The sequence below is a fragment of the Macrotis lagotis genome, chromosome 7 (assembly GCF_037893015.1).
Source record: "Macrotis lagotis isolate mMagLag1 chromosome 7, bilby.v1.9.chrom.fasta, whole genome shotgun sequence".
NCBI lineage: Eukaryota > Metazoa > Chordata > Mammalia > Peramelemorphia > Peramelidae > Macrotis > Macrotis lagotis.
Window position 1 is genome coordinate 162824964 of NC_133664.1, and position 23574 is coordinate 162848537.

General features: G+C 32.2%; 1 protein-coding gene across 3 annotated transcripts in view; it reads right to left on the reverse strand.

The window, feature by feature from the left end:
• Nucleotides 1-1380: 1380 nt before the first annotated feature.
• LOC141493124 (cadherin-related family member 4-like) overlaps nucleotides 1381-23574 on the reverse strand; it is a 110797-nt gene continuing 88603 nt past the window's right edge. For all 3 annotated transcript variants that reach the window (XM_074194036.1, XM_074194037.1, XM_074194038.1), the window contains 5 exons: nucleotides 13604-13734; nucleotides 13021-13113; nucleotides 11535-11604; nucleotides 10551-10587; nucleotides 1381-1707 (listed from right to left, as the gene is read on the reverse strand). In XM_074194036.1, the coding sequence (XP_074050137.1) occupies nucleotides 1649-1707; nucleotides 10551-10587; nucleotides 11535-11604; nucleotides 13021-13113; nucleotides 13604-13734 (390 nt within the window). In that variant the 3' untranslated portion in view covers nucleotides 1381-1648. The remainder of the gene's footprint in view (nucleotides 1708-10550; nucleotides 10588-11534; nucleotides 11605-13020; nucleotides 13114-13603; nucleotides 13735-23574) is intronic.

Consider the following 23574-nt stretch of genomic DNA (forward strand, 5'->3'; position numbering starts at 1 on the left):
TTATCTAAAGGTACATTGTGTTTTTTAAATAATCTTTTTTGCCAGGAATTGAAATAAAGCTCACTGGTCTATACTTTGTGGACTCAATTCTTTTTTTTTTCCATTTTGAAATTTAGGACATTTAATTTGCCCTAGTTCTTCACATTCTTTATAAAATAGGTAGAGCTCTTGTACTGAACTGAAAAGAAAAACCCTAGTTCCAGTTCCTGTATACATATACTCAGCTATGTGATCTCTGTCTCAATATCTTCAACTGTAATATGGAGATCATAAGAGCTCTTTTGTGCCTTTGGTATTGTTTAAGGAATCATTGCAGCAGAATACCTGGCACATAAATACTTCATAAATGTTGGTTCTCATTCCTCTTCCAAGATCACATGGACCAGTTCTTACTTTACCCTAGTATGTAGTTCTGGTCTTATTGGTTTGACCTCATCCAGGAAAGATTCCCTGATAATCTTCCTATTTATCATGGATATTACCTAACTACCTATCAATTTTGGTGTGTTCTTTCCAGTCCAAAGATGATTCTTTTCAAAGAAGATAGAAGCAAACTTAAAGTCGAATAACTCCATTTTCTCTTTGTAGCTTAGTTATCATCATCCCAGCTACCTGATACAGTAGTTCTATCTCTTCATCCCCCCAGCCTACCCCAAATGGGAAGAGGCTATTCAGTTAAACTTTAAAAGATGGACTTCAAAAGGAAAAGTGATCAAGGAGGATATTTTATGGATTGATATTAGTATGATCAAAAACAGAGTTTTATGCATTTGAGTTTCAGGAGGAATAGAGAAGAGATCATTTTGGCTGAAAGGTAGGGAGAATAGAAGGGAATAATATCAGAAGGTACAGTCAGTGGTTGACTTTGGGATTGTAAACACCTATCTATTATTTATGGTTGTAATGGGAATAATAATGAGTATTACTATCTTATTTCAAATTGCTGTAAAAATTTTCAAGAGTCAAAACTTCGCAGTTTTAGGTCCGGGAACAAATATACATATATCTTTCAAAGTGTCTAATGGTAATAGTAAATTAAAGAGCCTCAGTTGAGAATAATCTAAGGTAGCAATTACATGCAATATCTTTAATCAAATTAACCAAATGATTTTTCCTTCAGCATATTAGGAAGAAAGTAAAAATAACTTTCTGAATGATTCTATCGCAAACCAAAGAATTGTAGAATTGGAAGGCACCATATAAATGTAATCAACTTTTGAGTCAGTTTTTCAAGTATTTGGCAGAAAAGTTTTATTGCACATTTTTAATCTCTTTAATTTTTCCACATGAATCCAAAATGTATCATTATAATCTAAAAAAGAATCACATCTACAAACAGCTGTAACTTTCATTTTATTTTCCATTAACATTTTCCCATGATAAAATATTTATCTAATAAGAAATATTAACCTCCATTCTACATGAACACTAATGTAATTACATCAAAGAATTAACCAGACTATGGAAACATGAGCACTACACAAAAGCATGAAAATATAAGCAGTTAGATAGATTTTATCTTGTTAAAAGTTTTGTTATTAAAAAGTCATTTTCAAACACATCTAAAGATACATGAAGACATAGAGACCTTTATATTTGTCAGACCAGCATCTTCTACTACAGTCCGTAGTTTTTTCCATTTTTCTCACTAGTTCAGCATCATGACTTCACCTGTCTGACTATTGAAGAGATACTGCTTTCCTGTCACTGAAGGAAAAAAAAAATGAAATTATCAGTGTTAGTATCCATTTAAGATCTTGCAGTTAAGATATAGCAGTTAAGGGTTTACAAAAGCACTTTACTTATCTTCTTTAATTTGATCCTTCCAACTCTGTGAAATGGATGTTAGTATTATACCCCTTTTTACAGATAAACAAATGGATGTAGAAAAAGGTCATATATATTTCCCAGAGTCACAGAGATACTGTTTATGAAGGAGGATTTGAACATAGTTCTTACTAACTAGATTCAGCACTTACTCGATTCACTATTCCATTCTATCTCATTTTCATCACTACTAAGTTCAATTTTTAATGTTTTTAAATAGGAAATGTAACTAAACAGATGTTACAGATATGTTAACATTTTATAATATTTTACAAATTTAACAATTTAGGAAACTTAAAATTTGAGAAATTTTATGATTATAACATTAAATTAATTTTACCTATAACAGCATATGTGTATACATGTTGTATATGTGTGTTTTAAAATCAAGTGCCTCTGTAATCTTGGGCAGTTCACGCTCTTGAATATTATTGGAAAAATATAGATAAGAATTGTACCAAGGGAGGTACCATAGAAACATTATTTTTTTTTTAAAACCAGAGGTGAAGTGTCCTTACTCATGAAATCAAAGATCCCTCAGTATAATCATTTTGCTTTTCTTATTCTTTGTTCAGTTTAATTACAAGGTGTTGGATTGTTTTTTTTTTGCAAGGCAATGGGGTTAAGTGGCTTGCCCAAAGTCACACAGTGGGATAATTATAGGTCATTATTAAGTGTCTGAAGTCAGACTTGAACTCAGGTACTCCTGACTCCAGGACCGGTGCTCTGTCCACTGCACCACCTAGCTGTCCCTTGGATTTTTATTCTTTACTGATTCAATGAACTTAATATTGATTCTGATGGCAGACATTTATTTTAAATGAAAACAAAATTGAAATAATTATTTTAACTTCTGTGACAGAGTATTTCTTTCAATAAAAGTCACCAAAGCCTTTATCACTGCAACATGTATGAATTTTCCAGATTAATTACATTTATCCTCTTCTATTCAAAAGTTTTCTTACTAACTAGAAGCCAGCAAACTTGTTAAATTATAAAACTGTAAATATCATTTGAAATCAAAAGTAAATCCATTACTTTGGCTCCTCCATCTGAGTCACATTTTCTTTATGCCTAGAAGAGATTTGATGTAAGATATATACTATAACAATTCAAGAAAATCAACAGTATAAAAAGTGACCATAAAATTTAATATTAATTCATATGATTATTCTTGTACATTAATTAGAAATGTTACCAACAATTTCTCACCCCTTATTACCTGCAGTTTTCCTTATTTAGTATTCACCACTATAACAATATGGCGTTTTATCAATCTTCATCTTTCCTGAACGGTCTGCCACATTTGATAAGATGGATCAATATCGTGAATATTCTCTTCTCTTTAAGTTTCCTTAACACTGCTCTCTCCTGGATTCCTTCTATCTGTCCAAATGTTCCTTTTCAGTCCTTTTTAGTCCTTTTCAGTCTCTCTCTGCTGATCCTTCATCCATATCATGCCAATGTATCATGAGTGATCTAACAGAGTTAGGTCTTTTTTATTTTGATAAAATAGTTTATAGTAATTTCATCAGCTCTCAGGGTTTCAATTATCCTTTCTACTATGCAAATGACTCTCAGATCTACATATTCAGCCCTAATATTTCTTCTGAGGTAGACTCATGTATATCCTCATATATATCTTGTATGTACCTATTTTTTACATGTTATTTTCCCCATTTGAATGAAAATTACTTGAGGACAGCAAGTGGTTTTTGTTTCTCTTTGTAGAACCTATATTTAGCACAATATCAAACATATAGTAAAAGTTTAAAAAATGCTTTTTGATAAAATAATGATAATAATAATAATAATAATAATAATAATAATATCAACCAGGGAGAACCTCTTATTTTTTACAAATTTGAGAAATAAGACCTTTATCAGAGATATTGCTATAATTTTTTCCAGTTTTCCACTGTTTTTCTAATGTTGACTGCATTAGTTTTATTTGCACAAGAGCATCTTAATTTCATTTAATCAAGATTATCTATTTTTCTTCCCATAATCCTTTTTTGTGTCTTCTTGTACAAAATGACTACTACAGATCTATTTCAAATGATTTCACATTTTAAATTGCTTACTGTTTCAGAGAGGGAGGAAGAGAATAAAGAAGGAACAGAATTTGAATTTTTTAAAAAATGTTTTAAAATTAACATGGAATTGGGAGAAAATATTTCAAAAAAGTATTCTCTAGCTATCAAAAATATCTCTAGTTACTGGTGTCATTGACCTCTATTATTGAGAACTGTTAACCTTTTTAATAAACAGATTATGCTCATAATTTATTATAACTATGTATTGTATACCTCATCAAATCCATCACTCTTTCTTAGCCAGTAACAGATTGTTGTGATCATTAATGCTTTACTTTTAAATCTCAACCAGTTACACTATATTTCTTAACATTTTATTTTATTAACTTGAGCTGCCATGAGCAATTAATATTTCTTCAGTTATTTAGCTCTGTTTTTATTTGGATGAAAAATGTACTGTAATTTTGTTTATATCATATAATCCCTGGGTTTGTCTTGGCAGGTAAATTTCCATGTATTTTATATATTCTTCAGTTATTTTAAATGGAATTTCTCTTTCTATATCTTGATGCTTGGTTTTGTTGATAGTATATAGAAATGCTGATGATTTATGTAGGTTTATTTTTACATCTTATAACTTTAATGAAGTTGTTAAATGCTTCAACAAGTTTTTTAGCTGATTCTCTGATTTTCTCTAAGTATGAAATTATATCAACTTTGAAAAGAGTAAGTTTTGTTTCCTAATTACTTATTTTTATTCCTCCAATTCTTTTCTTATTATTTTAGCTTATATTTCTAGTTCAACAGTCTTGAAAATGGACATCCTTGCTTCACTTCTAATCTCATTGGGAAGGATTCAAGTTTATCCCTGTTAAGCCTGCTCTTATTTTAAGATAGATATTACTTATCATTTTAAGAAAGGATCCATTGATTATTATGCTTTCTAGTGTTTTAATAGAAATGGGTTTTCTACATCTGTTGATATAATCATATATTGTTTGTTTATTTTGTTATTGAAATTGTCAATTATGTTAGTTTTCCTAATATTGAATCAGGTTTACATTCCTGGTATAAATCTCCCCTGGTCATACTGTATGATTTTTGTGATATATTCCTACAATCTCCTTGCTAGTATTTTATTGAAAATTTTTAATCAATATTAAGGAAATTGTTCTATAGTTTTCTTTCTCAGTTTTTACTCTCCATGATTTTGGTATCAAAGTCATCTTTGTATCATAAAAAGAACTTGGCAGGACTCTTTCTTTACCTGTTTCATCAAATAGTTTTTCAAGTATTGTGATGAATTTTTCTTTAAATGTTTGGTAGGAACTTGTAAATCCAGGCTTCAGCTAATGCTAGGGATTTGAAAGTTTTCCATCCAAGGTTATGTGATCTGGGGAGAGGTACAATCACTACTCTCTTGGACTACACTCCGTTTCTTACCCAGGAAGGGCCCATGGTCTGTTCAAATTGCAATTTATACTAACCCTCAGGGTCCCTGTTGCTTTTAGTAAAAGTCCTCAGTCCTTGAACTATTACCTAGAAGTGGGTATGATCAATGGAGTTGTCACACAGCACCTGGTCTGTTGGTGCCAGCACACAGGTACCTCTGTCATCACTTTCTGACCAGTTGTCAGTCTCCATACTGTCTCTGACTAGAAATCTCTCAAAGCTTCTGATGCTTTTGTCATCACCACTTAGTCCCATCACTGGTGTTTTCTTCATCTGGATCCATAAGCTAGGTTCCTTCCCTGTCTCACAGATCTTTCTTTTCCATCTCTTATCTTGACTTGGGTTGGAAGAATATCTTATTCTGACCTTTTGTTGACTCTGCACTTAGAATTCGATGTGAGGCATTACTTTGTTTAGAGGGGAATGCAGGAACTGTTTACTTTTTAAATTGTTTCTCAAACAACTAGAACAATATCTTATACTTGATTGATAAAACTTGATTTTTATATTCATAACTGAAGATTTCTCAAAACTGATCATGCATATTTAATGTCAAGATGATTAAGTTGAACACATTTTACTTTGAAGAATTCTGTGATGCTTCTCAGCATGGGAGAAAAATTGTTACTATGTATACCATATTTCATTTTTTAAAAACCTGCAGATTTATTGTAGTCACTATTCCATTAATTCAACTATCAATTTCTAATTTTGGTGGTGTACTGCTGACATCCTGTGGTATAGTTGGGAAGTAGCTAGATATTCTCTATATTACAGGGCAATGGTTACTTACTCCTAGTTTCTCTTCAGTAAATTTTCAGTGAAACATGGAAATTGTAATTATTTTTTGGAAGCATGGATATAAATGTTCTAATTTCATTTGAAAACACATTAGAAGTTTAAATTAACATTTCATTCTAATGAAAATTATGTATCTTTGCTTTAGGGTACCTGTAGCATACATACGTAATTTATTGTGAATATTCTACAAACAACTATGAATTTTAAATATCTGATGAGTATATGGAGCAAAAAGGTTCAAGAGAAAATCAATCCTTTACTAATTACAAACAATCTCATTGACTTAACATGTATACAAGTGTATAAATAGACATTCTCCAAAATAAACTTTGATCAGGCTTAAAGCCAGACAAAACCAGTATGAATTGGAATAAATCCCAAAGTTTTGAAACTAGGACTCTAGAGGATCAAAAGAGGAGTCCTTTACCAATATTATGCTATTTCTCATGCTAGGAAACATAAGCACTGAATGAATTGTCAAACATTTAATTCACTTATAATTACAAATAGTTGACCTATATACAGAATCACAGAGTTATAGTATCACAGAATTTGAAGACACCTCGGGGGCCAATTACAACTATCCACCTTGCCAAAAATGAATCTCTTCTACAAGATACATAACTAGTGGTAATCAAACCTTTTATTGAAGACCTCTAGTAATTGGGGGTGGGGGTTCTATCTCCTATCTATCTCCTAGTATAGCTCATTCTACTTTTAGAAGTTTCTTCATATGTCAAATCTAAACTTGCCTAAGCACTTCCACCTATTGTTTCTTCTTCTCTGAAGGGCAAAACAGTTTAAATTTAATCCCTTTCTTACATGAAGTAATTTGAAGAGTTCTTCTATCTGTTCAAAAGGTTTTTTTTTTCCTTTGATGTTACTCTTAGTTCATTTTGTCAGTTGGGCCACATATGACTTGAACCTTTTCACTAATCTGGGTACCCTATTTGAGATACTCTTGAGCATGTCAATTCTGAAAAATTGGTTCTCAGAACATGAGATGACAGTGGACAGAGTAGAGCAGGATTATTTCTTCCTTATTCATGGAAACTAATACAATGTAACCTAATGCTCTGTTAGCTATAATATAGTGGTTGCTTCCTCCCAAAATGCAGAATCAGATTGAGAATAGAATTTCCTAGTTTTGCTTCTTCTACCATCTGAAACATGATATTATCTTCAAGACCAAGAAAGAAGTTTTTAATTTCTCTGCTTTTAGAAGAGACTTAAAGCTCCAGAAAATGTCCATATATTTATAATGACTAGTCATTATAGTATAATTCTTCTCCTCAGGACTTGTAATATTTTCAGAAATCATCTATTTCCTTTTGATCTTTTCTTTTTGCATGTGTATCTATCTGGAGAAAGCCCTTTTTCTTTGTTATTCACATTTGGGTTTTTCCTTCTTCCTCTCTTCCTCTTCTTAGTTGTTATTTGAATTTTTTCATATGTCACCCTTTCCAGATTGAGTTTTGTCATATGTAGTGATGTATGAGTGAGGGTAAAGACAAATCCATACAGATGTTCCTCATTTACCTCTTGTTCCCCTATAAATTTGTTGCCTCCATCCAAATTCTTTTCTGATTAACTGGATCACTGAGTCCTGTCTCCATTTCTCTCACCCCTCCTTCCCTTGCTCTTGAACCGAGAATATTGGCCATTTCTCAGATTTCCTTTTTCTTTTTCTTTTTTGCAAGCAATGAGATTAGGTGACTAACCCAAGGTCACACAGCTAGGTAATTATTAAGTGTCTGAATTCAGATTTGAACTCAGGTCCTTCTGATTTCAGGGCAAATACTCTAACCACTCTGCCATGTGGCTGTCCCAATTTCTCTCATTTCTTAAGGCAAAAAACCCTGAATCTGAGTCAAGTTTTCCTTTAAAGGGAGTACTAATGAAAAACTTTCTTCAGTCCTTTATGTATAATCATCTATCAGTATGATTGAATGGTTGTAAGTTTTCTACTTCAAAATGAGAGAGGAAGAGACAGAGGAAAGAGAGAGAAACAGAGCCTGACACACAGAAAAAAGGAAACAGAGTCCAAGAGACAGATGGAGAGACAGAAAGGCAGACAGATAAAGAGAGACAGAGTGAGCAGGGGCAAAACAATGTTTACAAAGAGACAGTCATAGATGAAAGATCTCCTGGAGAATGAAAACTCCCTTCAGTTTCTTGTTTGTTTTTTACCACCACAAAAAAGTTACTGCAAATATTTTTTGCATATGTGATTTTTGTCTTCTTTTTTTCTATCTCTTTGGATTTAGCTAGCAGTGTTATAGCTGCATCAGAAGACACATGGAGTTTCATAACTTTTTGTTTTGGTTGTCCCCATTCACAGATCCACCATCAGTACTCTTATATTCCATTTTCCCACTGTATCTCTAACATTTTACATACATTTAGATGAAGTCACTATGTAACTAGTTTTACTTAACTTTTATTTTGTTACAAGAGACCTTTCAGGAAATTGGAATCATCTGCAAAGCACAAATATAAAAGTATTTAAAAGAGGAAGAGGAAGAAAGAATGGAAAGTCAAGGGAAAGGCTATAAGAGGTCAAAGAGGATCTGAAGGTTTTGAGCCCAGATAGCTTGAAAGGCTAGTAACTTCAACAACCTGAAGCATTAAAATTCAGAAAAAAGGACACTGGGGAAGAGGACGAGATGATGAAGAGAATGATGATGGTCTTACATGCTGAGTTTCATTGTTACTAAAATAATGATATTATTAAAAATAATAATGATAAAATAAATATTAATAATTGCTCATTTACCTCTGTTACAAATATTATTCCAGTCATTTTCATAAACAAAAACAGCTAAATTTGAATATTTTAGTCTCATTTATGAAGAAAGACAAGAAGTGAGGCAGGGGTGATTTGTACCTCACCTGAGATTGCGCAATCCTTCACAAACCGGGTTGAGAGAGTTCAGTAAGTGCATGCCTGTAGATATTTCTCTGAATGTCACTAGTCTAATATTTGTAGACTCTTTTATTATATATGTTCATTTTACATAGTGTAGATGATGCATTTCATGATATGTGTATAAGATATTTAGTATTTCTGATCTTTGATTTTAACTGGTCAATCATCCACCTGGTGAGGTGGTCAGTACATCTGCCTCATTGAAGGGGGACATTTGTATACTTTATCTATTAGGCTCTTACAGTGCAAACCCTGAATTTGATACTGTTCATCCCCCCCCACCCCAAGCATGGACCCTAGTATAAATCACTTCTCATATATGCAGGTAGAGATATATAGTAGGCAGATGGAGACACAGTATTATGGTTCAGGGGTAGATTAGGACTGAAGATGAAAGATTTGGAAGTCCTCTACATAAAGAGTACATTTGACATGCTTTCATTTCCGGGGCATTGAGGTGGTGCAGTGGATAGCATATTTGAACTAGAATCAGGAAGACTTACCTTCTTGACATAAGCTTACAGAAATTTAATGTGTGACCTTGGCTAAGTAACTTAATCCTTTTTACCTCAGTTTCTTCATCTTTAAATAAGTTAGAGAAGGAAATGACAAACTACCACACTGCCAAGAAAACACCTAATGGGATCTTAAAGAGGCAACTGGACAGTACTGGACTTGGAGTCAGGAAGACCTGAGTTCAAATTCAGTCTCAAACAATAGCTATGTGACCCTAGAAAATTACTTAACTCTGCTTGCCCATTTATAAAATGAACTGAAGGAGGAAATGGCAACCCCCTTCAATATCTCTGCCAGGAAAATCCAAAATAAGATCACAAAGTCAAAAAAAGAGGCAAAAAAATCAAAAATTAACAATAGCAACAAGTATTTCCAAGGGATAGAGAATAAAGACAAAAAGAAGACCCAAGATAAATCTTCAAGGGACATACAAAGGTGTAAGAAGAGGATTATATCAATGAAAGAGACTAAAGGTGAAACATTAGAGAGACAAGAGGAGAAACAGGAGAGTAATATCATAAAAGTCAAAGAGAATATATAGGAGGAAAGGCTTGTCAAAGGTGTCAATGGGACTAAGAATTATTTGAAAAGATGATCAGATTTAGCATTTTTGACCTTTGAACTAGCAGTCTCAAGAAATGGGCAAAATTAGATGAAAGAGTTCAATTCATTTTATATTTAGAAGAACAATTCGGGGCGGCTAGGTGGCACAGTGGATAGAGCACCGGCCTTGGAGTCAGGAGTACCTGAGTTCAAATCTTGCCTCAGCCCTTAATAATTACATAGCTGTGTGGGCTTGGGCAAGCCACTTAAGCTCATTTGCCTTGCAAAAACCTAAAAAAAATAATAAAAAAGAACAATTTATGAACTCAATATCATTGAAAACCTTATCTCAATTGGTGTTTAGGGCTTTCATTTTATCAACAGATTTTTTTAAAGCTATTCAGAATATGTGCATGTGTGTGTTTTTTTACTTATCTACTTCTTACCAGGATCAATTGCACGCCCATCATAAATTGTTGCTACCTATAAGAAAATGAAAATATAAGATAAAATTACTACTCTATCTCAAATGTGTCTTTATTTCCCTAGATGCTTATATGATCAATTCTTTTTCTATTTCTTAAATAAAATTTTAACTTTTGTCCATTAATCATACTATTTTATAAATACTGACATAATATGTAATCACATAATAAACCTGAATTAAAATTGAGGCACCAAGATACTGTAGACTGGGATTCAGGAGACCTGGGTTCTTGTCCAATTTCTACAAATTTGCTCTAGAAAACTTGATCAGTATTTCATTTCTATGGACCAGTGTTTTCTCAATGGTAAAATTGGGAAGTTGGACTCATTTATATTAGTTCTAAAATTCTATTATTCTGTTAATTCTTCTTGTGCTTATATGTATATATGTGTGTGTACATACTACATATACATTCACACAAAATATATACATATAATATGTGTTTATGTTTATTTGACAATAGAAAATATGGTAACCTGCTATTTGAAACTTGGTTACTCAAAAGTTCAAGAATGATTGGTATTTTATGCTTAATGAATCTCCTATGATTTCTTCCAGGAATTCCCAAATTGGTATAATTTACCTCATGATTTTGAACATTTCAAAGGAACAAAAGCAAAATAAGAATGAATTTTCTACACTAAGATGTTTAGTGATTAAAAGTAGAAAGCTTCACTATTATTCTTCATTTAAATAGTTTAATTTTCATACTCCAAGTTTCTAACTGTCAGTTGTTTTTTTAAGTGATTTTAATGTTTGTCTTTTTCAATTTCTACTCCTCTTTTAACTCAGTTTTGTATCACACTTGCCACTTTTTGGGTTTATGAAGTTCATTATTTCCCTTCTTAATTATTAACAGATGCATTCTACTGTCTTTTAAGCTTAAAGGTTCAGGAGTATTTAGTTTAGTAAAAATGATTTTGCTTTTTCTCTTTATACTTACATTTTCATTTCCAGGCAGCAGAATTGGCTTTGCATTTGACTTTTGTTGGCAGTTTAATGAGTCTATGTTCCTAAATAATAACATCATAGAAATACTGAGAATCTATAGGTGAGCACTTTTTTCCTGACAGCTTATCCCCCACTTGTAACTAAACTACATATTACTAGGAAAGATAACATATGAACATTTTTGTGTCACAAATCATGTCAGCATAGACTCAGGTACCAACAGAGTTCACACACTACATATAGAATCTGTGTTTTTATCTTCAGGAGGAGTACCTACTAAGACACCTTTTTTTCTTAGGTTTTTGCAAGGCCATTGGGGTTAAGTGGCTTGCCCAAAGCCACACAGCTAGGTAATTATTAAGTGTCTGAGATCAGATTTGAACCCAGGTACTCCTGACTCCAGGCCTTGTGCTCTATCCACTGCGCCACCTAGCTGTCCCAAGACACTTCTTCTACTAATATAAAAAAAAACACAATGAATAATTTAGAATTTCGATGTTAGGGACTTGCTTAAAGTAAAGAGGAATTGTTGTTTGCCCAGATGTCACACATTTTATATCTAATAATTGTCAGTAATTGAATAATTACTGACAGTAATGTCAATAATTGAATTCAAATTGATATTTTCCCTTTCTCTGTCTCTTTGTGTCTTTTTGCCTCTGTCTGTCTTCCAATATCTCTGTCTCTCTCTGTTTTTGTCTCTGTCACTGTCTCTGTATCTCTGTTTTACACACATATATGCACATTTACACACACACACACACACACACACACACACACACACACACACACAATGGAAAAATCATTACATGTCAGGAAGCTGGGTCCAAGATTCACCTTGACAGGTTATATATGTGAAGCTGTGCAAGGCAGTTCAGTGTAAGCTGTGATGTAAATGCTTTTGTTCATTGATAGTGCTGACTTTTGAAGAATTCTCTAAATGAACTTAAAGTTATAGTAAAATGAGGAAGAGAGATAGACTCAATCTCCAAATTATTTGTTTTGGGTGAATCTGTATGAGTTTAATATTATTTTTCTATTAAATGATGATCTAATAAGCAAAGGAAGCAAACCTAATCATATCCAAGAACAAGTTAAGTTCTGGACCCTGTCTGAAGTTCAAATATTTTTCCTATAATACAAATCTAAGGATTATATTTTTTTCTTTAAGAAGAATCGTATTGGTTAAGACTTCAATGTGATTTCTTTATGTAGTGGAGGAAGGCAGAGAAGGATAAGGTTCAGGGGCTGGGACCTTAAAACACATACTCATAAATGAGTTATTTATGTGCAAAAATCTATGTTATAGCTGTTAAGCAGGAAAAAATAATCCTAAAATCTGCAAAAGTCTTTAAACTGAATTAAGATAATTTTAATTAAAAATAATACATGATTCACTGTTAAAATATATTAAAAGAATTGTTAAAAACTTAAAGATGACTGAGATTAACAAAAAAAAAATTGAACTTTTCTTCTACCTTGGAATCTCGATGATTTCCTTAGTGGTAATACTAGGTTGGTTCATTTGATGCTGGTGACAATTGGGAAAGAATCTTGAACAGCCTGGAGCACTAAGGAATAAGGGAATAATATATGTTAACATGAGAGAGACATAGGTATCTAAGGCATAAGTGGTGATATTTTCAATGAATCTGACACTTATTCCTTTGTAGAAACCTATAGGTGGGCTAAACAAATGCCTTTTGGAATAGCTAGGTAAAATTTCAAGGAAAAATGTAATTTGCCCTTCTTGTAATATAACTATTTTGTCCTATACCTCCTTCTGAGAACTAACCAAACATACTATTCTTAATATATCACCTCAGGTCTTTATTAACAAAGTAAGGAGGAAATGAGATATTATGTCTAATTTGATAGATATGTGCTGGCCACAATGTTCTTTAATTATATTTCAGGCAAAAATATTTTTAATTTTGAATTACTGGATAAATTCTCAAGTCCTCAGCCTAGACATCCTCTTTCAGGGTCTCTTTTCGTCATTCTTGGTTGTCTTTCCTGGGAATTAAAATGTTTAAAAGGAAGTATTAATTCAAATCTTACTCTTTGAAGAGGCACCATGCAACAGCATAGACACACATCAAAAAAAGAACACTGGTTATAGTAATCACAGAAGAAATCCAATTATCAGGGCTCCAATAATATGAAATTCTCATTAATATAGATGTAGTCATCTGAAAATAAGAGAACATTTTAAAAAATATTAATAGCAAGATGCCTTGAAAAACATATCTTGAAGTTTTTCTCTATTGGCATTAGCTTCTAAGTATTCCATCCCTGTATGTCAACTTTCTTTTTTAATAAAATGAACCTTTAATCATTATCATTACCATAGTTAGAAAGAATAAAGCATTTTCAAATTTGAATATTTAATTTTCTGCCTACAGAGAAAAAAAAAGAGTTTTCCTTAGCTGCTTTGGTGAATATGGCATGAAATGTTGAATAAATTTACTTCTGATGTGGAAACAAGTTATTGGTTGATAATATAGGTAGTAAATTATCAAGAGAAGGAATCAAAGAAGCATGAATTCACAGACTGCAACCAATAGAAAACAAGGCAAAGGAGAAATTATTATTCAAGTCAAAGCAAAATAGGACAGAACTGTCAATCAGCAGGATTTAAATACTACTTCGCTGGATTCTGCCTCCGAAGTACTCTAGTCTCATCTACATAAAATTAGAACATCAAAAGTGATGAGGATTAGGAAGTGAGAACTCCTGTTCCTAATGGAGACTCAGCAGAATTCTATTAAACTTAAAAAAAATCAATAATGTGGAAATTATTCTCAAAAATTGAGAAAACATTCTACCAGATTCATTTTAGGTGACAAATATGGTCCTAATACCCAAATCAGAGAAGAATAAAACAAAGCACTATAGATCAATATCATCAATGGAGGATTCAAAAATGTTTAAATAGAATTTTGTGAAATAGACTATCCCAAGTCATCTCAGAAATAAACATGTTCAATTTGGATTTGTACTGGCTTCAGATTAAAGAACACAATCATATTAAAAAATATCAAAAATGGTATCATCATCTCAATAGATGTAGCCAAAGCCTTGGAAAAATACAATTATTACATGATAATTACCCTAAATAGTAGACAGAGAGGAAACTTATTCAATATCATAAAGAAATGTCCATCAGAAACCTAAAACAAACATCATTTGCAACTAGGAGCTTTCTCAATAAATACAGGGGAAAAAGAAATCAATATTATCAGTATCAATATTTGATATAATTGATAGCAATAGCAGAAAGAACAGAGAAATAAATTAAAGACACTAAGTGAAGTAGAGATAAAAATATTCCTATTTATTGATATCATGACTATAAGAAAATCCCAAGGAATCAGAAAGATATTAATTTAATAATTTAAGCAACTTCAACTAAGTGATAGACTACCAAAAAACCCTCAAAAGTCAAAAGATTTATATATAATAATAATATAGAAATCCAAATATCTATAAATATAATAAATCCCAAGAGACAATAATTGGTGTTTCCTTAGTTGTGAAAGAATTTGTTAATTTACTGAAGATTTTTTTTTTTAGAAATAAAGAACAACTTGAATAGCTGGGTTATGACAAGATAAAAAGTGTCATACTACCAAATTCAATTTACATTTTTATTGTTATATCAATCTAATTAGCAAATGGATTTTATAGAACTCTAGAAATTCATAATTAATTAATTTGGAGAATAAAAAACTAGAATATCAAGAAAAGTAATTTAAAAGACAGAGATGAAATTGGGAAAGCATTTCCAGACTTCAAATTATATTATTAAGCAATAGTCAATAAAACAATTTTGCATTGGTTAAAAAAAACAGAGAAGTAATTAAACAGATTTGAAAATGAAAAATCAGAAATAATGAAACTCACCAATTCAATATTTACTTAGGAAATTATTACTTCAAAAAGAATTCCCTATTGGACAAAAACTTCAGGGAAATCTTGAAAAGTCTTGCAGATATTAAGCATTGACTAAAATATTATGCCCTTTTTTAAAATAAACTACAAAATACTGAAAACTTTTGCTTTTTAATCAAAATTAATACACTTATGACAAGAAAATAAGCCATCAAATATGAAAGAAAAAAACAAAAAAACTTTTAATTACATTTCTTAGACAATAGGTTTTGGTACCCAAAAGACATACATATATATATATATATATATATATATATATATATATATATATATATATATATATATATATATATATATATATATACACATAAGTGTGAATAAACAATGTGTGTATATACACCTATATATATACCAATACAGATAGATAGTGTGTTTCTATGTGTTTTTTAAACACAGTTATGTAAGTAGATATGAAAAAATCCATTTTCAAAAGATAAATGATCTGATATGAACAAATAGTTGCTAAAATGAATTCCAAAATATTAATGACTAAATGAAAGAATACTTCATGTCACTAATAACAAGAGAAATAGAAGTCAACGGAATCCTACTGTTTCATTTCGTATAGAAAATTAACAAGGATATTAAAAAAAGAATAATAAGTGTAGGACAAGTTATAGGAAAACAGACACAATATTCAGTTGTTGAAACTATGAACCAAGATAAACTTTTAGAGAGCAATTTAGAATTGTGAAAATAAAATGATAACAATGTCCATAACCCTTGTTTTGAAAAGTGACTCACTTCTAGGCTTATATCCCCATAAGACAAAAATCCTATTATTTGCCAAAATCTTTATGGCATGTTTTGTTTTGTTTTGTTTTGTTTTTAGTGGTAGCAAAAATTGGGGGGGATATCCATCAAGAGGGGAATGGTTAAAAAAAACTAAGGCACATGAATATAAGAGTATTAAATATGTTGAATACAAAGAAGCATATAAAAATGTATATGATGGAATGCAGAGTAGTATAAAATGTCAAGAGAGAATATACAGAATAACTATGATTTAAAAAAAATAACCAACACACACACACACACACACACACACACACACACACACACACACACACACACACACACACAGAGATACACAAATTCAAAAGTAAATGTAGGGGCAGCTAGGTGGTGCAGTGGATAAAGCACCAGCCCTGGAGTCAGGAGTACCTGGGTTCAAATCTGGTCTCAGACACTTAATAATCATAATAATTTTGCCTTGCAAAAACCTAAAAAAAAAAAAGTGAATATAGCAAAATTTAAAACAAAGACCAGAGCTCCAAAGGAGTGGCATGAGAATTCAACTCACTCTACTCCTCTGCAGATTTGGAAAGTCCATTGGCATGGTACTATACATATATTTTAGATATTTGGGGGAATTTTAAAATTCATGCTTTCTGAATTTTTATTCTTTTTTTAAAATAAAGTTTTATTTGTAATACAGGATGCCTCTATAAGAATAGGTAAGAGTCAGAGAGAAATTGTGTAAATTACATTTTTTTCCAAAAAAAGATATAAGTGAAATATAATTTTTAAGTGAAAGTCAAAGCATAAAAAAATAAAGAAATTCTTCCCAAATAGTCAGGAATGACATTGAGGAATTTTCAGAATTGTCTATGTGAAATTCTTTTTTTTCCTTTTTTTTTTTTGCAAGACAATGGGGTTAAGTGGCTTGCCCAAGGTCACACAGCTGGGTAATTATTAAGTGTCTGAGTCCAGATTTGAACTCAGGTACTCCTGATTCCAGGGTTGGTACTCTATCCACTGTGCCACCTAGCCATCCCTTATGTGAGATTCTTTAAAATATCTTGTCTAGTTTTAGTTTCAAGAGTTAAAAACAAATATTAAAAGCATCAACAATAACAATGGGCACAGTTCCCAAGGTAATAAAGTAATAGCAGATACCAAAACAGTCTCTACTGGCTCTTAGTTTTCTGCCTAAAAACATCTGCCTTTGTTTCAGACTAGTTACCTCATTCTTTCTTCCTTTTCACTGATAAGTATCTTGGAAAAAGCTATTACAATTTGTTACTTTTTCTTCCTTATAATCTGTTCATTCCTTATTCTCCTGATAGAAGCTAAATCTAGGGAGCAAGGACATTCTATGTAGTATATTCTCAGTCCTATTTTTTCATTTATATGCATTGCCAGTAAAAATCTTAAATGGACTTTGAGCCACAGCCTTACATAACTATCTGCTGAACATTATCACCTAGTAATTTAACTTGGCTAAGAATGAAATTGAATTTACTACTTTTCTTTCTAAAACTTACTCTCTTCTCAAAAGAAATTGCCTAGTTTCGTTAATAGCGACACTATTCTCCAGGTAACCCCATCTCAAAATCTCAGATGCATCTCTGACTCTACCTGATCCGTCATCCTTTAGTATTTGTCACAGTTTTGTAAAATGAAGGTGTTCAAATATATATATATATTCTAATTAAATTATAATATAAAAATATAAATTCTTATTAAAATTATAGATAAATGGCTGCATAGGTGGTTGGAAGAATGAACAATTGAATGAATGAAGGGATTCCACCAAAGTATACATTAATAATGAATCAAGGGAGACAGGTGAGACAACCAGACTCAGCAAGATCTGGGTTCCCATCTTGCCTCAGATATTTATAATAATCAAATTTTTATATAATCTTTAACCTCTTTCCTTTCTTAGTTGTGAACTATATTTAAAAACATTTTTCTCCATCCACTCCACATTAGAGTTTTTATATCATGTACATGCTAACTTGATTTTAAGGAATTTATTGAATTCTTGATAGAATTTTTCTGTCACTTCATCTTCTGCAAAAGATATCATTATCTCGGCAGTTGTCTCTTTGCCTATGCTGATCAGATGACATTGAGGCAAAATGACCAATTGATAGTAATGTTTCTTTTTGCCTTTGATCCCAGATAAAACAAATTCCTCTAACTCCTTTGAGAATCTCCAGTGAGAATCTCTGAACCATCCCTGCATTTAGCTAGAACGTCCATATGGATTCTGGTTTCATTTATGACAGCTCTAATAAAGATGTCAGCATTGAGATGGTTTGGTCCCTCCAGTGCTCATTGATCACTGGAAAAGGATAAGGATTTAGACATTTAGCAGTTAAATCAGTGTTTATGGTTGACTTTAAAATTTTGATTTTCTGTCCCCTTTTCTGTCATTCCAACATCTTTATTGTCAAAGCAAAAGCGATTTTAGAGGAATTAGAACAGTTTTGTACTTTTCCTTGTTTCATGGTTTCCATTGCCATATAGTTCATTAGTCAATTGTAGATTATTAATAAATAAGCCTGTTCATATCTAGCTGAGCTGGTCCTCAAAATGCAGTGTACAAGATCATACTCAAAATTTTCCCAAAATGCAGAACATACCATAATTTAGCTGTAATGGAATTATATTTCATGAATTACAAATAAAAATAAGATTTGAGATATAAGACATAATTTATTCAGTTATTCAATTAGGCCTGGGGTTTTTAATTAATCACTCAATGTATTAATTTATTTATATTCAGTCATGGACCTCTAGTCTAACCTAGTGAGAGTTCTATGGACTTCTAAGAATTTTTTTAAATGCAGAAAATGTGTAGGATTATAAAACAAAGCTTAGCGAAAAATAAAGATTTAAAGTTCTCCTCATTGAAAGTTACCCACCCTCAGAAATTTATTCATGAACTTTTGTATCTTAAATTAAAAACTTTGAACTTCAAGGCAAATACAACATTCCAATGATTCAAGACCATATTATTAAAGTTTACAAATGAAAAATGCCTATTCTCTTTCTCTGCTTCCTCAGGAAACATGCACAAAATATAGATTATGGGGTAGGACATATAATAGGCAAAAATATCCAATTACCTTCCAAAGGAATCAGATATAGGGACAGTAGCAAAAATTTCTAAAGCAGGTTTTCCCTCCATGAGTAAACAATTTCCACTTATACCAGTAGATGGCAGCATAGCACATGATAATTTTTTTCAAACTTTTATTGACATTTTCTAAGGCAATATAAGGTACCAAGCTAGATTTCTACATGGAAAAAAAAAAAAGGAAAAGTTGACCCAAAAATTTAGAAATGAAATAAGCCAACAAGATGATTACTTTAAGGGCAGGAGATCAAGTATTTTTTTTTTTTATTTAATGAAGCAAAACAATTTTGATTACTGGAAATTTCTGGTAGAGTATAAAGCATTGTTTAACTCTATATTACAGTTCACAATGTAAGAATTGGGCATGTCTGGACAAAGAAAGACCAAGAGATGAGAATAAATACTGACAGTGCCTATTGTTCAGTCTACTGCAATCACAAGTGTTCAATAGACAGAACTGGTAACAATATAGTTCAGTCATTAAATCACCCAAATTCCTCCTCAGCTCCTCTGGAAATGATACCTCTACCCAGAACGAAGTCATAGGAAATATATATATATATGTGTGTATGTGTGTGTGTATATTTGCATATATATATATGTGTGTGTGTGTGTGTGTGTGTTTGTGTGTGTGTGTGTGTATAAACAATGTATATAATCAGTGGCCCTGGACTTTAGCTCTGAAAAAGAAGCAAAGGGAACAACCAAACAATCAACAAGCCTTTATATTATCAATTATCTATTACTTGATGGACATTATATGTGATTCTCTGATTACAAATGGAAATGTGACACTGTGTGTGATTTTAGGGAGTTAACAATCTTCAACCCATTAAAGAAGGATTCAATCTTTTTTGTTTGTTCGTTTTTTGATGTTTTGCTTTTAGAGTTGTTTTGTTTGATTGTTTTGTTTTGTTTTGGTAAAGCCATGGGGTTTAGTGACTTGCCAACAACTTAGTTTCAACTATCTGAGACTGCATTTGAACTCAGGTCCTGCTGACTCCAGGGCTGGTGCTCTATCCTTTTCCCCACCTAGCCACCCCAAGAAGGGTTCAATCTAAGAAAGATTTAGTAATACTCTCGGATTATAAATTTTTAAATTCTCAAACAAAATCTTGCCCTGCTTAAATAAATGAATGAATGAATGAATGAATGAATGACTAAGCAAATAAATAAATGCATGAAAGTGGTATAGCAATTATAGTGATAAAAATATTGACACATACAGGCAATACAATCATACATGTGTGTATATATATATATACACACCAAGCATATGATTTTGCTTATATATCATATGTGTCTACACATGCCCATTTTGTATACGAGTTAGGTATGTATAGTGAAGTCATGACTTTTAATTTAGGCTCCATTTTGAACTTGGCAAAAATAACCACATAGTATATTAGATAAAAACTGACTTTAAGATTAGAAAAACCTGGGTTTAAGTTTTTCCCCCCAATATCAGTAATATGCCTACCGTCATATCATTTAGCCTTTCAGCACTTTTACATAATTCTCTAAACATTAGTAATGAGAATTTACACACCTGAATTATCTTTTTGATTCTAGGTATATAATCTGTAAGGGGGAGCAGCTAGGTGGCGCAGTGGATAGGGCACTGGCCCTGGAGTCAGGAGTACCTGAGTTCAAATTAGGCCTCAGACACTTAATAGTTACCTAGCTGTGTGGCCTTGGGCAAGCCACTGAACTCCATTGCCTTGCAAAAACCCTAAAAATAAAAGATAATCTGTAAAGGAGAAGCTAGATGGCTCAGTGAATAGATGAGTCAGGAAGATTCATCTTCTGAATTCAAATCCAGCTGAAACACTTACTAGTGTGTAACCTTAAGAAGTCACTTAACCATATTTGCTGCCATTTCATTATCTGTAAAATGAGCTCGAGAATGAAATGACAAATCACTCCAACCAAGAAAATCCCAAAAGGGGTCAAAAAATGTTGGACATGGCTGAGAAGACAACCACATAATCCGTAAAAGGTACCTTTCCAAGCCTCTTCACACTTTATCTACACAACATCAAAAATTCACTCTTCTGATATGTGTGAGCGTGTGTATGCACACGCAGATATCTGCCTGTTTATGTAAATGCATATATGTCTATATAATATGAACCTAAAATTTTTTTCTGTTCATAGAAAAGATATGTCTTAGTTGTTTTTAGGGAGTTCAAAGGAAATTTGAAAGTTTGAATTTTATAAGAGAAGGAAGTATATGTAGAGAAAAATCTTTCTACAAGGATTAATGATAACAATACTTTGAATTTCTACAACATGTTAACTCCAAATAACTTTCACATCTATTATTTCAGTTGATCCTAACAACATCCTTGTGAAATAGGAAGGACAAGTAGTCTAATCTTCTTCCTAAACCCTGTACCTATAGTAAATATTTAAATATGTATTTAATTACCGGCATAGCTCTTTTTAGTTATATTGTCTTTCAATTCCTTGGCTAAGTCTCTTGTTAGACCCAAAACTCTGGGTCAGTATTTAGTTCTCCCATCTAGAGAACAACATTTGTTAGCCCAGATTTTTCTGGGGCTAGTCTGATCTCAGTCCCATCCCACTCCTATGGCCTCGATCCAAATCATACAATTAGAGCTTCTGGAAATGGGAGAAGAGTGGAGAAAGTAATATTTATCCAGTTAAATTCATTTTAATATTGGTTACCATTGCTTGTCCAATTGAATCTACTGCCAGATATTCTACCTTCATAACATTCTTTTGTGTTTCTTTACATTCTCCCCACTCACTCATGAGAAGTACCACCTTATTTAAGGTCTTCCTTCCTGCTCTGTACACTGATTTATGATATTGCTAAAGCCTTTAAGCTTGTCTCCCTGTCTCAGATCTCTACTCATTCCAATCCATCTTCCATTTTTTTAATTTATTTAAGGCAATGGAGTTAAATGACTTGCCTAAGATCACATGGCTGGGTAATTATTAAGTGTCTAAGTCTGGATTTGAACTCAGCTCCTCCTGACTCCAGAGCCAGTGCTCTATCCACTGTGCCACCTAGCTGACCTCTAGGTTATTTTTTTTAAATGCAGACTTGAAGTGAGCTAGTGGGTACAAAGAGCACTGAGCCTTGAGTCAGGAAAATCTGATTTCAAGTATAGCCTTTGACACTAGCTGTGTGTCTTTAGGAAATTCAATGAAACTCCATTTACCTCAGTTTCCTCATCAATAAAAAATAAAAATATTAATTTTCCTCGATCAGTTAAAAAAATTATTTCTCAGGGTTGTATTGTGTGTCAAACCAAATCTTAGCACAATCAAAATTGCCATATCAATTGCTTGCCATATCAATATTTTCTTATTGCTGTTGCTTAGTTGCATTTGACAAATTGTGACTACATTTGGGGTTTTCTTGGCAAATATATTGGAGTGGTTTGTCATTTCCTTCTCCAGCTCATTTAACAGAAGAGGCAACTGAGGCAAACAGGATTAAATGATTTGCTTAAGATCCTTCAACTAGTAAATACTTGAGGTCAGATTTAAACTCAAGAGGATGATGATGTTTGTCCTTCATTATCAAAGAAGACTTTGACATCAGGAAGGTTATTCCAGGGCAAGCACATGAAATGAATTTGAGTGAGGGGGTGTGTGAGAACCAGGGCAGCTAGTGATTGTCTTGAACGTGAGACAATCAGGGTTAAGTGACTTGCCCAAGATCAACCCAAATTTTAACTCAGAAATTGGGTCCTTTTGGCTGTGGACCCAGCATTTTAATCAATATACCACCTAGATGCCCCATAGAAATATATACTCATGCATATACATATATGTGTTTGTATGAGTCTACTATACAAATGCATACATATGCATAACATATATTATACATATTATGTGGATAAATAGATATAGATAGATAGATAGATAGATAGATAGATAGAAAGATAGATAGATGATAGATAGATAGATAGATAGATAGATAGTCTGGTTGTTATTATTGTTAGATGTCAAAAAACTCCAGTGGATACTTTATATCTCCAAGATGAAATATATATTCCTGTGTTTGACATTTAAAGCTCTTTTTAACTTGACCCTACTTTCTCAGTCTTTTTACACTTTACTCTCCTCCCAAACCTCTATGAATTCTATGTTACCCTTCTTAATAGTCCTCTAGCATTACACTCCATTTTATATCTCTGCAGTTTCATTGGCTGTTGCCTATGACTGAAAT